The sequence below is a fragment of the Motacilla alba genome, chromosome 2 (genome assembly GCF_015832195.1).
Source record: "Motacilla alba alba isolate MOTALB_02 chromosome 2, Motacilla_alba_V1.0_pri, whole genome shotgun sequence".
Lineage (NCBI taxonomy): Eukaryota > Metazoa > Chordata > Aves > Passeriformes > Motacillidae > Motacilla > Motacilla alba.
This window is the reverse complement of record NC_052017.1, coordinates 37,908,868-37,925,261: the sequence shown is the minus strand read 5'-3', so window position 1 is coordinate 37,925,261 and position 16,394 is coordinate 37,908,868. Positions and strand designations below refer to the sequence as shown.

General features: G+C 39.3%; 1 protein-coding gene across 2 annotated transcripts in view; it reads right to left on the bottom strand.

The window, feature by feature from the left end:
• Positions 1-16,394, bottom strand: part of LOC119696238 (ubiquitin-conjugating enzyme E2 E1) — a 46,336-nt gene that overhangs the window by 25,971 nt on the left and 3,971 nt on the right. For both annotated transcript variants that reach the window (XM_038125972.1, XM_038125964.1), the window contains one exon: positions 15,792-15,842. In XM_038125972.1, coding sequence (XP_037981900.1) covers positions 15,792-15,842 — 51 coding nt within the window. The remainder of the gene's footprint in view (positions 1-15,791; positions 15,843-16,394) is intronic.

Genomic DNA, 16,394 nt, shown 5'->3' with positions numbered 1-16,394 from the left:
TCTACAAGTCAAATTAAATGCTGAAGAAAAGGAAACTTGATCTTACAGTGATTCTTTTCCACACAGCTACTTCTGCACATTTAGGAGGGAAAAAATGAAGGAAAAAAAAAAACTCTTCACTTTCTCAAAACTTCCACTGCACTGTGGTAAGTGAATGGAAAAATATTTGTTTGCACACGCATACATGCTTAAAATACACTGCTGACAAAAAGCAGATCTGATTCAACACTGTTCCCTAGAGCTGTTGTCCCAGATAGCATTGAACAATTTTAAAATGTGCAAGTTACTATGAATTACCTCATAATTTGCAAAGTGAAATGGCGGGCAAAATAAAAATCAAGCTAAAATTTACTTCATCATTTCAAAGTTGAAGTCTGGTAGTGGTTCAGTCTTCTTGAACAATTCAACTACTGCAAAACACATATTGAGAGGCACCATTTAGTGTCTTCCTTACTGTAAGGGATTTACTTTTAACTGCTGGCAAAATCCAAGTACATGTTCCCCTCCTGAGCATCTTTTAATCTTTATAGTTTCTGTTCCTTTAATCCATGTAGAACAGACCCCCACCAAGTAGGTATGTCTCCCCAGGCCAGGTTACAGAGGGAAGGCAGCTCTGGTTCAGCATCGACTGAGTTCAGGTGTATTTCTGAAAAGACTAGAAAGCAAGATCTAAGCTGTGCAAGCTCCAATTAAAGCAAAAAAACCAGCTTAAACTAAGAAAAAGTCTACCTATTAAAAACTTCTCAGCAGCTGTGACCAGCATGGATGAGAAACGGTGAGAGAGGTTGCCTAGTGGCTGTTTTGCTGGTTTCACATGCTTTCCCCACTAGGGCAAAGAATGATTAAGAGACTTACCATCCCAGTGAGTACTCTTTTTTGTGGAAAGTCAGACCCTTAAAGGTACTCATGTCATAATTTTACTCCTATGAGACATAGTGTTCTACTACATACTTAAAGACATACAGAAAGAATCAAAAATTTAGGATAACTTAAGCCTTTGTTTTCTTCAGTACGACTTGTAAAGAGAAACCTGAACACATAAGATAAATCACCTTTCATAACCCTGTGAGTGTGCTGAGGATGCACATGGGCCTGACTGCCCACAGGCATGCAAGTACTAAAGAAGAGGAGTTAAACAGATCTTCCCTCTTCCAGATCAATGTCTTACCGCACATAAACTTATCTTCTGCCTTTGTCTGCTGTATGGCCACTAGGTCTGCAACTCCTGAGGTCTCCCAAAATCAGAGGACTTTAACAGCAAAAGCAATGCAAAGAAAAGACAAAATTCCCAATCCTCACACCAAAAAACACCCAAGAACTGCATGTGCTTCCTATCTTTTCTTATAATGAGAAACAGAATAATAAATTAGTAAGGAAGAAATGTGAATCTGTGCATAGCATTACCTTTTTTTTTTTAAACAGTCTATATGTTTGCTTTTCATTAGCTCTCTGTGGTGGCAAAACTATAAATGTAAGAGTTAGAGACATAAAGGGAAAAAATAAAGTAGCCAACAGCAAAGATTTCAAATACACTTACACAACCACAGTTTGTTTTACAGCTGCTTTACGTAACAATAAAAATGTAATATACCATGGACTTTTGGCAGTGTGTAGAGAGGCAGCATCAAATGGCAATAATGGAGTAAGAACAAATGATCTCTTTGGAACAATTAAGCAATTTTAATAAGACCATTATGTCCAACAAGTAATGGGTCCAAAGAGACAGAAAGGTCAAAAGTGTGAGTTCCTCTGTACTGACCAGAGATCACATTTATAACCCTCAGGAAGAGAGGATACCTTCACAATCATAATTTATAACCCTTACTAGAAAATAACCCTGTTTAGCACACTAAACAAAAATAGAGGTCTTTCCCTCAGATGCCAAAGGCAAGAATGCTTTCTCCCATCCGGTTGCCTCAGCATAATAAATAAATAAATAAATAAATAAGGGCAAAAAAATGCTTACCCTCTGTGCATAACCAGCTGAGAAAATCATTGCCTATATATAAAACAGTGAAGTGCTCACACAGTTCAGTAAACACTCTGGCACTTAAGAAAATAAAAGGGTAAATAATACACATTGCACATTAAACTCTACAGAACTGTTCTAGCGACCTTGAACTCTAGTAATATAAGCAGGGACATGCAAACCGACTTATTTCTGGACACAGTTCATTCACTATCTCCAGCAAGGACTGAAATTTAACACTGGACCTAGTGTGTCATTAGGATTTGACACATTATCTTTCAGGAAAGCCAATCTAAGCAAACATTATATTTCCATTACTTTAACACCTAAAAAAAATCTGATTCTCCCTCTGAAAAGAAATCATTTATTACAACAGCAACTAAATGACTTTCCAGGTGTGACATTTAATGTGTACATGAGAGGAGGGTTAGTAAAAATACTGAGCAAAGAATCTTTCATTTGCCTGGCATACAGTTGTCTGCTGTGTAAATGCTCATACAAGCTCACCTTCTGCACAGTCAAATGCCCTCATAACTCTGAAGTTTAGATGTATCCTCTTGACTAGAAACCTTTCAAGCTAATAAAATACTTTTCCAATGACCAAGGAATAATACATAAAGAAAGATAACAAATTTCAATTTCTGTTACCTTGCACTCAGGATTATCCCATTTGCCTATTTAAGTACTTTAAAAACACTCTCCTCTTTCCCTTTCATCAAGCTACTCTGATTCATGACCCAGATACTTTAGCAATTTAAAAAAAAAACCAAACAAACTATATACACATTCAGTAGTTTAGCTGATCAGTGCTACTTCATTTGCAAGTAAATTAATAAAACAGGAATGGTTATGTCTACTTATTTTTTAATTCCAAGTATACATTTTCTTTCTGTCAACATGACAACCTTCCCTTTTCAGTTCTCTGTAAGCATGGGTGTCAGACTTTGACACATATAATGGCTTAGTGCTGAAGGATCAGTGCAGCCATCAGGAAAGAGAAAGCACCAGAACATGCTCAGCTCAGAAGGATAAAGGAGGCAGGAGACACTATCACTGTTCTTTACAAGGCTGAGATGGCTTGCAGAAAGAGGCCCAACTCCAGGGGCCAGAACAGGCACTCTAGCTCTTTCTTCCAGAACTTACACCACACTGGTGACTTGTAACACACTGGATTATGATGAAGGAAAGGAATACCTAGAAGAGAAGCACAGAGATTGCTTGGAGTCTCTGCAAGAGACAGTAAGATTTACTACTGGAAAGGTATCTGGCAATATACTTTTCTTCTCTCTTGATCCCTGATTTTAAGAGTTACATCTAATCCCACCCCATATTTTCATTCTTTCCTAGTATGTCATAGTTCAGCCATCAACTCCAGCTCCATCCTTTTATTCCTCATTTGTTCTGAATCACTGAAGACTGTTGCAAACAGAACAGACTTCAGTAGGTAAAAGATAGCTCTCCTTTCCAGATCCAAATCTAAATCAGCACTCCAACCTTACCTCTCTAAGCGAAACTGTGAATCACTAACAAATCTCACCCAGCTGTTCAGCCAGCCACAAAGGAGGTCACGGCACATCCCCACTCACCTACAGCCAGCCCTTCACTCTGCTGTTACCACTTACAGCTGGACTCTGACACCTTGCGGTATCCCCACTTGTGGGAACCCAGGGCACACGGAATATTTCTCTGACTGCTCTGAGGGGTCCTGACCCCCAGAGAAACACTCACTTTGACCCTCATTCATGGAGAAAGCTTCCAAGACTTCAATATAACTAGAGTCCACAAAAGTGTGAAATAGATTATAGAGAGTAGTGTAGTGTGTCACTTGGGTGAGAAATTTAGGTTTTGGGATTTTTAGTATGTTGTAGATGGGAACAAGATGGAGGGCATAGGGTGTTGTCCCGAGCTCCTTCTTCTTGCTTCTTCCTCCTCCTTCTTCATGGGTTTGGGTGATGTTCTATAATTGGACAGAAAAGTCCATGTTGCGGCCTTTGAGGGATCAGTTATTGGGTTAAAAGGGAAAATAATCTAGGTGTCATTTCTTAATTGCATAGTTCAGTCTCAAAAGACCCTGTAACAAGAGATTGTTAGCCATTTTTGCGGTGCTTTTCCAGTGCACTGAGCCGGGTGTGGACAGCGTGCCAAACTTTACGTAAGGTAACAACAAACAAGAAGCTGAAGACTGAAAAAGTCCTGTGTGTCTCCTTTTCCTGACACAGAACAGCTCCAGGTGGGTTTCCCCTGACAGGGGAACCCCTAGGGAGAGACCCAGAAACCAATACCCACTGTAAAGTGTTACCACACAAGCCTCTACTACCCAATCCCTACTTTTCAGTCTTTCCTGACAAAATCCAGTTCTAGTTAATAAACACGTCCTAAATGGCTGGTTCTGTGCTACTCGGCATACAGTGACATGTGCGCCTGAACAATCCCAATGCTAAATGATTTGTCTGGACTTTACATTTCCTTATAAGTAAGATTCTTCTACGAAATACAGGGCCAAATCCTTGAAATGCAATGCAGAAAGTAGAGACTGCACAGTCTATGGGGTTAGAAAATTTGCATATTCTGTGGGAAAAACAATGTACAAGACATAGCTAATACATTACAGAACCTCATATGTATTTATAGTCATTAAGACTGCACACACTGAATACTAAGTACTTGAAACCGGAATGTTTCAACACATGTAATAGCCATGCATTTTAACTCCTATTTCCCTAATAAATAGTTACAGTCCTCCTAGATATTGAGGTGGAAGGTGAAGTAGGAACACAAAGACACCAAAGAAAGAGATTAGCTGTTGGACAGCTTCATTATTTCTCTGCCACTATCCAGGAAGAAAAAAGCCCCCAACACTAATATATCTCAAAATACCCTATCCTATTACAAAGTAGTAGTATCACAAAGTAACAGCTGTGATAACCTTGGTGTGCATAAAACCAGAAAATAATCAAATCACATATTCAAGATAATACAACAGCTGCTGAATAAAACAACTCACTTATTTACCTCTATCAGATAAGGGGAAAAAAGGCAATTTTACAACACAAGCAAAACTTTTTTGGGGAAGGGAGGATAGGGTGACACCTACAAGCTCAAAGACTAAACCTACTTCATTAATAAAGAACATTTAAACATAGACGGAAATTTACATGCCACTTTGCCAACACCAACAAAAATTAAGGAAGTGCTTTACTCTGAAAAGTTTACAATCTAAATTCAGCAACACAAATGCATGAAGGTTAATCCTTCACAAAAGCAAGGAGAAGTGGCTAAGTGACAGGAAACAAGAGCTTGCTTTAAATGGCAAAGCATAAAAAGAAGAGAGGCAAGAAGGGCAGAAGTTGAACATTTTCTGTGGCTAAAAGCCATGTCAATTGGAACAAGGAAATAGAAAAGAGCCTGAAGTTAGTGGAGTGGAATGAGGGACAATGGGGCGGGAGAAGGAGGTCATTTTGTGGGTATTCCACATAGAATGTAAAAAAAAAACATCTGGGGTCATTTAACTCAGCAACCTACTCCTGGCAGTGATAAAAGTCTACTCCTCAGAATAGGTGGACACTCTCTGTAGTCCATTTCCTTTGTACTCCCTCAGAATCCACTGCCACTGGATTAGGGGTGCTAAAGGGTACTTGCCTGACTTTTCTCTTTGTATCCGTTCATGGACCTGTTGCTCATGAATTTATTCAACCAACCTTTGAACATCCTGATACTATCTGCCTCCACAACCTCCTGCAGAAGACAGTTTTCAGAACCTCACTGGCTACTGGGTAGAAGGACTTTAACTGTTCTAAAATGAGCTTTTAACAGTTTCAGTGAATGTACATTTCCAATATTATGGAATTTACTGAATAACAGCTTTTGCCATACTTCTCTTCCAGTTGCTACAAAAACAATCTCTCCTTTGGAAGATTCAGATTCAAAGAGCCTTCAAAATTAATTTGCAACTTCCTATCTTAAATACTAATCTATTTGATTGTGAGTGACTGAGTCATTTGTTTCTCTCTCCATTTTCTGCCCTCCTCCTCCATTTCTCTGCCTGCCTTTCACTCCTACTACTTGCTATCATTTCCCCAGGTTTTTTTCCCCCACTCCTCACTGATGTGCTTCTAGGAGGACATGGCTAGAGTCACAAGTGACTCAAGCAGCAGTTCAAGGAGGTCTGCAAAGATACAGTGGGGCACCTCTCACACATATTCTTCAAGGTATAGTATGCTGTTCCCATGATAAGATCATATAAGTGCATTCACTTTATTACTAAATTAATATTTTATCTGCCAAGTGGGGGTGCAAAACACACCACAGCAAAACTATCGTTGCAGCTTGTATGCTTTACTGTTTCAAAAATCTACTCATGCCCAAGAAGAGGGTGGCCCATGGATGGTCCTCCCCATCCATCAAGAGGAAAATGCCCTGTGTCTTCTGTTCCTTACAGTGCAAGGAGCAGAAAGTGAAGCTAAACTGCTGGACCAGAAAAAGCATCAGTCTTGTCTCTACTTCCACCTTTGCTGCAAATATTCCAGCAACCAGCACAAAATCACCTCAGTCACTCTGATGGGCCACCTCTCTCTGCTGTCCCTTATAGTCTCCATTAACGCCTTGTACAACCTTGCTACCTTGAGTGGTTTTATGTTCTTTTCTGTTCCTCATCTGCAACTCATTCATCTCCCGGTCTTACCAATACCTGCAATCTGATTAACCTCACAAGAGGAGTGAGGGGATGGAAAAATTGGAAAGATTCTATTCAAAAGAAAACATTAAGATTTCACTAGAGATTTCAACCCTGGGATGTAGCTGAAAGACAAGCAGCAGGGCAGCTGAAGGCCTGGCACTGTTACATTCAAAACTTAGATTTCCTAGGTCACTTTTGTCGCTACTGCGCATCTTTCTGCCTGATTTCATAGGTTACAAGGGTGCTGTTGAAATTCAATTTAAAGTAGGAAGGAAAGCATCACCACAACTTTAATGCAATGGAGAACTCAGTGAGATTCATGATATTTTGAGACTTAGTACAGCTATTTAAAGCCTTCAGTCTTTTCTCTCTCCCACAGTCACTCAAGTGCAAGGTGGCATAAATACTTTCACCAGGACTCAAAGCACTACAAAATACAATGAGAATCTCAAATTAAGAATTACCCCATCAAAAAGAAAGCTAGACAATTCTCATTGATAAATAACTTATAAGGAAGACAAGGAGGACACTAACTATAAAGGCTTGTATGCATCACCTAATTTATCTCCTTTAAAAAGGTTACTCAGACATATAGAAAACACTGTGCAAGTACAGTATTACAACAATGTGATTGATCAGAAACTTCTGATAAAATGACCTTCTGTGGTATGCTACAGTATTGACCTAATTACTTTAAAACGGTATTATTACAACTGTATACATTTTAGCCATCTTTCAAAACCTTCTGCAGCAGCTAAACATTACTTTAATGAAATAAATTGCATTTTCTCTAGCATTTATAGGCCACTTCTCAGAGCTGCTACACTTGTTCAGAATATAAAATAACACACAAACTTTCTAGAAGTAGTCCACTTGAGAAATGCAAACATATGAAATCCATAACAGTCATAACTTAAATTAGCACCGTAAAGTGTCAGTGAAGATATTCAAACTGCATCTAAAATTTTTTAGACAATTACTCTGGCAGTTTCCTTTGCAGAATAATCACAGTCTCAAATAATTCTGAAAAAGTTCTTAGACTGTATCAGAAGTAGGTTTTTTATATCAATTCACCAACTGTGTAAAGACACTTTTGATTTCAGAATTAGTTTTAATGTCTGGAGGCCTTTTCACTCCTATGTGCAACTCCTGTACTATCCTAGGCATCAAAGGAAAACACAGCAAGACCCCGCTCCTGATTTCTCCCAGCAAAACACTGGGATTAGCACGCTGAGCAAAATATTGCCCAGATACCCATAGCAGAAAAAGCATTAAATATTAGCAGTCCACCTACTCCAGAAAGCTCTTCCCCATTTTACCTTTACAATTCTCAGTACCAGACCAAAATTCTCAGTGTTTCCAGCAAGTCCAGCAGCGCCAGAGGGAGAGAAGAGCAATCTTTTTAAACAGTCATTTACACTGATACAAAGTACAAAACACATCTACTAACACGCTTATCTCATTAGGTCCACACTCCCTTTCGACTCTAAAAGTTGAAGCTCCTGAAGGAACTGAGACCTAAACTCTACACTGATTCACAGAAATACAGAGGCAAAGAAATCTAACAGGACTCTACATCATTAATCGTACAGCCTCTTTAATCCAATTACTTTGTATTTTCTCTTAAACAAATGAACTGCCAAAACTTGGCCTGGACTCAGTTCTCAAAACAGCTCAATTTCATCTTACCTGATCCATATTTTCAGATGTGAAACTATGGAAGAGACTGGAGGAAGTGAGGAGATTCAAACACCACATCTGCCCTGAGCTACAGTCTGCATGCCCCGCTCTCCTTTTCTCCCCCAGCTTGCTTCCCCCAAGAGTCCAGGTTAATAAAGAGCACTCCAAATTGGATATTGAAATTAAGCATACAGCTCTGCAACATCTCCTTGTAATGTCAATTAGCCCCTTACGCACAGAAAATATGTATTAAATGCATAGTTGCAACCATTACACTTCCCCCAATGCCTTGGAATTTTAATTGCCTGTTGCTGAAATTTACAAATTGGCAAGAGAAACAAGAAAACCCCTCTGAATTCTTGAGCACACAGTGCTTATTTTGACAGTTGTAGTTTATTTATAGTACTTGACAATACATGTTCTCTCCTCGGTTTTGTAACATAATGAAGTGAGCATTCAGACCTCCACTGCTAAGCCTCAGAGGGAAAAATAAGTATAAATTTATTTCATTCAAATGAATGTACAGATTGGCAAGATTTTACTTATAATAACTAAATTGCATCATTAATTTAACTTAGTTTGAAGCACTTTGTTTTGTGGAGAAAGCATAGCCCTTAACTTTGAGCATGGTGTGTGCCTGCACAGGTGTGCAGTAATCTCTTAACCTATTCACATAAAATGGTATCCTTTTTTTAGTACATTAAATGCTTCTGAAAAGGTGCTGCACGGAAGGCTGGTTTGTCATGTACAATTACAGAAGAGTGCACGCAGAGGCTGCAGAAGTTTCACTACACACAAACTCACTGATAACCTTAATCCACTGATGTACTGGTGCAAGTGAACTCCGTGTCCCTCCCCAACACAACCCCCTCCAACAGCGGGACCAAAGCGAACATCTGCCAGACACAATGACACCAGCTCTCAAAACCAACCTGATCTTGAGAAACCACAAGGCTCTGGCAACCTGCTCTTGTTGCAATCTTCAAACACAAACCCATCCTCCTCGATCCCCTAGAGAAGCCAGTTAACCATGGGTAATTTTGTCTTCATATAAAGAGGCAAGAGAGATTCAAGCCCTAAAGTATAAACAATGCACATACCTTGTTTCCCATTTACGTCTATGAAGTATCATACACATACAGTCTATGTTTCTTAAAACAAAACAGACATATAAACTGCTACTGTACACACAGCCAGTATAAAAATCTAAACAAGCCGCACTGGAATACAACTGAGAAACCAAACAGGACTGTGTAACCAAGAGGAAATATAAGAATTTGTCAGATAAAACATATATGCAGCATCATAAACACAGTTGCACAGTGCCCTCCAAGGGCAGCAAAACTGAAACTCAAATAATAAAATTAAGTGGTATACAAGGGAGGATGCACAGAAGGGATTTCAGTCCTCTTTGTTCTTAGCCATGATACAATTTCACAGCCGCTCTCAAGATTCATCGTTTCCATGTTTGGCATGCAAGAGCACAGAATGCAGTTCATTTGGGAATTACCGAGCCAGGACGTGCAAAGCAAAATCTACCACAGCATCAGCCAGCTCCTGCCACAGTGTCCAAACAGCCTGGCCATCAAAACATTTCTGACAGTTAAAATAAAAACAGAAGTGGCTTCAGAAAAGCTAATTCCTGTAATATTAACTAATCGATCCTTAGCAAAGAAACTGCTCCTGTGCAGTCTTTGTCTGAGTACATCAGGCAGAGGACTTTGCCTGCAGGAGCTGCTACCTCCACATACCTAAATTCAGCCAGTGTAGAAATGTATTATTTTTATGGTTTGCGAGCTAGACCATACACAGCTGCAGAGGATCTCTAAATTAGTTAATACACCATTTCAAAAGGAAGAGTTATTTCTCCAGGGATCGTGTGCCAAACAAAGCAAGGAGGGAATGCTGAACCACTGGTAGTTTATATGACAAAAGATATTTTTCAACTACACACAGCACTAATTATGTAGGTCCTTCCTATCCTACATCTGGAAACTTCTCACAGAAAACTCACATTTTCAACACAATACGAGGTGAAAAAAAGAAAAAAAGACTTCTAAAACCACTTTTGTAAGCTGATAATTTCACTTTCCTTAAAGGTGATAATATTTTTTTATTTCTACAAGGAAGCAAAGGCTGGCATTTGTGTCATTCCTGACCTAGTAATTTGACTGGGCTTACTAAGGAAAAAAGTCATAATGAAATTAATGTTGTTACTTAGAAAATGTAAAACTGGAAAGTTTACGCTATAGAATGCAATTGTGCTCAGGAAGGGCTATTTCACACATGAAAATAACAAAAACAACACTGATATTAGAGTTTACCAGTGACAATCCATCCTTAAATAATACGCTAGATTTAAAAGCAAAAGCACTTAAAGCATTATTGGAGTTGAAAGTATTGAAAAAATACATTTGCAAAAAATTACATGCACCATAAAAAACAAATGTAAGCAAGACAAATGCCAGACCTGCATGGTATTTAAATGAAATATATTAATTACAATATGAAGCTGTTGAGTTCAAAACTGCCTTTGAGCCACACATTTTATGCAGCCTTCTCTCAAGCCAAGAAATCTTAATTCCACACTGCAAAGTTTTGAAAACTATTAATATTCCATACGTTATAATGGAGAGCACTTCTCCCCCCCATCTTTACTGAGGCACATATTTATTAAGTGCTGACAGTTAACTTTCATGAGACTCTCAAGGAGATCTGGTCCTTATTCTGCAAATTTATAAAAACTGGGCTGAAGGTGCCAAAAAACACAACTGTATTTTATTATTATTTAAATAATGAATTTGTGATAGCATTTTACTCTGAAGCAATGGAAAGCCCTGCAGGCAAATGCCTCCTTCAACAAAGGCTTGAAAATTATTTTTGTTTAAATAACAGCTGGTCTCGCCTATATGGACTTAAATGAGCCATGTGGAGACAAACTTGTTTCAGTTTGGCTAAGATAGATTAAAAAACATTAATTCTAGTTAATATCCATTTTGGTCCCTCTACACAGATGGGAAAAATAACATTAAATTACCATGCTTACATACAGTCAATACCAGACACCCAATAAAGCACAAATTCAAAGCCCTGCTCATAATGCAACTGATGCACACAGTTCCAGCAGAACAGCTCAGCTGCAAGTTAGCTTGAAACAAAAGAGATTTACAATAATTTCTCCACTTTGCCAGAGACTTCCTGTACGACCTTAGACAAGTCACTTGTTTTTTGTGTGCTGTAACTCCCCACCCCTAAAAATGGGGAAAACCACTTGTTCCATAACCTCACAACAACAAGCATATCTACCATGAGGAGATGCTTAGATAGAGAGGTTGAATAAATTACACAAAGTGAATAAAGAGTACTTAAAGCTTGAATTAACTTCTCTTAAAGCTTCGGACACTTCATCACTGAGACAGAAGGAAAGCTTCTGCACAACACTCGTAAGTATTACCAGCAAACAAAAGTCAGGACTGCTTAGATAGCAAGATAGAACAGTATTTTTGACACCTCTGCAGGTGTAAAGTGTCATGCCAAAGTAAAGGCATGACACTTCCTCTGCCACTAGCACACATAAAAGAACAAAAGCAAGAAGTTTCTAGTTACCTTCTTTGAGCTCTAAAACTGGAGTTAAATTCTCTGATATAAAACAGATTAGGACAAGAGATCACCAGATACACTCTCAAAAGATTTTAAACACTTCAGGTCCAAACAGTCATTCTCAAATTTGTCTTAACCACTAACCACCTTTTGAACTTGAAAGTCATATTTAACTTTCATAACTCAGTATTAATATCAGGAGTCAAATCACCTTGCAGAAATTAAAGACCTGCAGAGCACTGGCCTACTGAAAATAGTGAAGAGGACTAAAATCCATTCAGAAGTAGCTGCCAAACATACATTACACTAGGACACTTATGAGGACACAGCACTGCTCCCAGCAGGAACCCATGGATTTGTGACATGTAATAAATATATATTTTTAGAAAATGTTTTGAAGTCAAAAAATCTACGTTTGAATGCCAGCCAAACAGTGACTGTTTCCATGCACATATTCTGCACCTCTGGACAATTAACTGCACTAGCCTGTGAAAATCAAAATCACAGCCTGAGGAAGGAGAGACACTAGTGCACAGGGCGTATGAGAAATGAACCAGCCAATGACACACAAGCCCAGGTAAACTTTTGGGGGACACAGGCAAGCTATGGAAAAACCAGAAGCAAGGAAAGTGCTGAGGAGAGAGGAAGTTCTGGAATAAGCTTAGCCTCATATTACCCACATATGTGTAAAAACCACACAGCTGCTCAATCACAGGGTGTTGAGTGTGCTTGGGGTTTGGGTTTTTTTGATTTTTGTTTTTTAAACAGATGATCTGTGGGTTACATACATGAAAATAGACACATTGAAAGCTACAAAAATAAAAATGAAACATTTATTTTTAAGTTATTTTGTTTGAAATGTCAAATGGTTGTCATTATTTGTAATTGCATCTTGTATGTCATATTTTATAAGAAGAAAAATACCTCATGTAAGATACGGTAAAATAGTTCTTACTAAAAATCATTCACAACCTGAACCTTTATCTTTCAATATGCAGAGCTGCTCTGGGATGTGTCAAACATCTTGAACTCCCATTACTGCAGTAAGACTAAAAGAAGAACAGTATTTTGCAGCGAGGCCAAAAATTAAGGCACAGCCAACCATGAACTTATATTGAACACCAGACATAGAACAGGGGAAAATACAAACATGGTGGTGGGGGGTGTAAGAACAGATGTCCAGAAAAAGAAAAAAGATTATGATGTTTCCAACATAACACAGGATACAGTTTTGGACAAACATTTTCAAGTGTGACTTGAGGCTTTGGCAACCCCTAAAATCGACAGTACAACAGGTAGTACATGGCATCATACATAATGCTCTGAATATGTAAGTTCTAAGATTAAACTTGCAGGAAAGAGCGAGATGCCTAAAAGGAGAGGACTGACCTCTCCTCCAGTGACACCTGAAAAAAGTCTGTAGAGGCACAAAGGCAGCAGAGAGATATGAGGGGCAGGAGGTCAGAGGAAAGGTTAGAATAAGCAAAGTCATAAAGGCAGAAAATTGAAACTAAGTTCTTGAACTATGTATTTAATACCTCCTTCACAGCATGCTAGTAATGTTCACATGAAAGGAAAAAATATAAAGGAAAGCAGTGACACTGTCAGCAGGCTTCCCAAGAACAAACTCTGGCAACCTTAAACATCATGCAACAACCAGAGCCTCTCATTTGCTTAATCTCCTCACAGTCATAAATTAACTATTTCTATTTTTTTGGTTTTTTTTCACAAGAGGTGAACTTTCCCCACAACTGCACTAGCTGAAACTCATCTCACTGTTGTGGCAATCGGCACCTGCCTGCCTTTTTACAAACCAGCTTCTACAGGGGCAAACTCCCAGAGCTTGACTGCACAACTGGAGCCTTGTTAGCCATAAGTAGAGCTGCTCTTCTTGGCTCTCAGCACCGTGTTTACAGAAGCAGGATGACTTCACCCCAAGATGAGCAATACCAAAACTCCTTTGGTCACACATACACACACAACAAACCCCTCCACTCACGTTTTCCTATCTATCAACATATTAAAAGGCAGTATCAACTACACCAGTTTCATGCATTACTTGCAGGAGTTGCCAGCCTTCACTGTCACTCATCTGAAAGTCAAAAGGAATGCATAATACTTTTAACTCCACTATGGATGAAGATTAATCATCACTATTTGTACTACAAACTAATTTTTACCATTAGAAATATTTGTAAAGGCTGAAATAACACAAACTTACTATGTGGGCCTTGAAGCCCACTGTCCTCAATGGTCTATGTAATTAAAAAAGAAAAACCAGAACTACACTGTATTTTGACAAGTAGTCTGCTAGTTCATCTTTACCTGTGACCGAATCCAATTGAAACAAGGACAAATTAGGCTTCTAATATAATTTACACAAATCTTCAGAAGAAACAATGCAATCTAACGTACTCATATACTATCACAGCTTTTAGATAGACTTGCAAAGCTCAGTCTGAAGTCCCAGCACCTTGACCATCCAGAAAATTAGTGTTTCTGCCTAGTTTCAAACTAAAACCACCACACTCAGTTTTCTAGAGAGCAACCAACAGTGCCTGAGATATGCTTCTGTGCTTCTTTCCCATGAAAATCAGGTTAAAGTGAGAGGAGGAGGGAAAAGCATCTGGACTTCGTCCTGACACAGAACTGGGATGCACATGGGACAGACATCTCCAGCCCAAGAACTGGAAATTTTGTAATATTCAAGTAAGTCATTACTGTCCCTAAACCAATATTGTCACAACTAAAGATTTCAAAACTTATTGGTTATCATCCAAAAAGCACAAAAATTTTCTCAGTATCAGATTAGATGTCACACATCATATTCAATCTCTCCTTCAATTAATTATGATCCTAGGGACTGGTACTGAAAGGGTGGCTCTGGACCTGTCAGGCTAACTCTTGCGCTAATGCCTCCCCACAGACTAACAGTGGCAAAAAGCTTCAATAAAAAGGTTCATGTACATTTGTGGGTGGAAACTCAATACGAAAAAGACCAATTTAAACAGTTATTTATAAACATAATTTTCTCTGATTTCTGCCATTACCAACATCAAAAGACATCAAACCTCAGCTACAGCAAGAAAATGGGAACAGAGTTATGCATTGGCAACTACAGCAAACACAGACCAGACCAAAAGCCTCTTTCCTCTTGGATGAGCAAGTATAACCAAAGATGTTACACTACTACTGCCTCCTCTCCAAATGCAAAGGAGTTCAGCGACACCATGCAATGAAACAAACCAACCTGCCAGAGGTTTTAAAAAACAATGTAAGTTTCTAAAACATACTTATAAACAAGCTGCTTTACTGCTTTATAAAGGGCAACAAAATATCCCTGCTTTCTGTTTCATCAGCTAAGAAGCATGTTCCAGTGGGGCACCCACTGAGTGACGAATTTGCACTTCACTTCCACTGTCAGCTGCTGTTCACAACAGAACTCTGAACTAAAAACCTCAGAGCATTCTCTGCTTCCTTGGCAGGACTGTTATTTATATAAGATTAGTGCAGTCAGGCATTAGATTTATAAACCAAACCCAAAAACAAACAAGGAGAAAGTTTTCACACATTCTTTATAGACCAGTTTCTGAAACGCACAGACACAAAACAATATAACATATTGACATGCAATTGTTAAAAAAACAAAACAACCCCCAAAACAAACAGAAAACTGGTCAAAAAACATACAATCTCTGGAGGTATCCCCACCTGGAAACTATTTAAAGCATTCACAAAAGTACTGTTTGCCACCTAAACAGCCGTTCCTCTGCTCCATTCAGAGCCTCTGAGGGCAGTTACAACACACGGGCACACTTCAGCCCCTCACCTTCCCCCACCCTCCTCAGGTAAGGAATCAACACCAACCTGCAGTTGGGAGGTGGATCTAAGGTGATGTCAGCCAATTCCTTCTGAATCCTGTGGTAATAAAGCAAGAAGGAACAAAGGTAAGTCACTGAGTGGGATAGCAGTTAACACATTCTCCTTGCAGACATACTGTCACTGCGAGCTTGTCCCAGTACACAAGAGAGGCACTCTGGCCTCCCACCAGTCCAAAGCCCCTCAGCAGGACAGGCGCCCTGCCCTGATAAAGAGACAGGCAGAAAAGCACACAGGCATCGTGCACTGAACCCAGACAGGTGCATCGCTCGGCGCTCCCACAAAGATGCCAATCACACAGTGGAAAAGACTGTCCTCTTTGCTCTGCCAACCAGCCTGTAAATGAGGGGAAACCTCTGCAAATGTGATGCACCAAGAAGAAACTGCAGTCTGAAAAGGAATTTTGTCTTACGGGATTGAGAGAAACAGTCATTGCCAAATTGGCTCCCTCCTCTCTCCCCCAGCTTCTCATCACCATCCTGAGAAAAAAAATCCACAGCCCTGAGGGAGTCAATAACTGCGCCATTCTCAAGGACACTTTAAGGAAGGTGAATATCTATTTCCAACGCTCCTGCACTTCCTACCACCTTC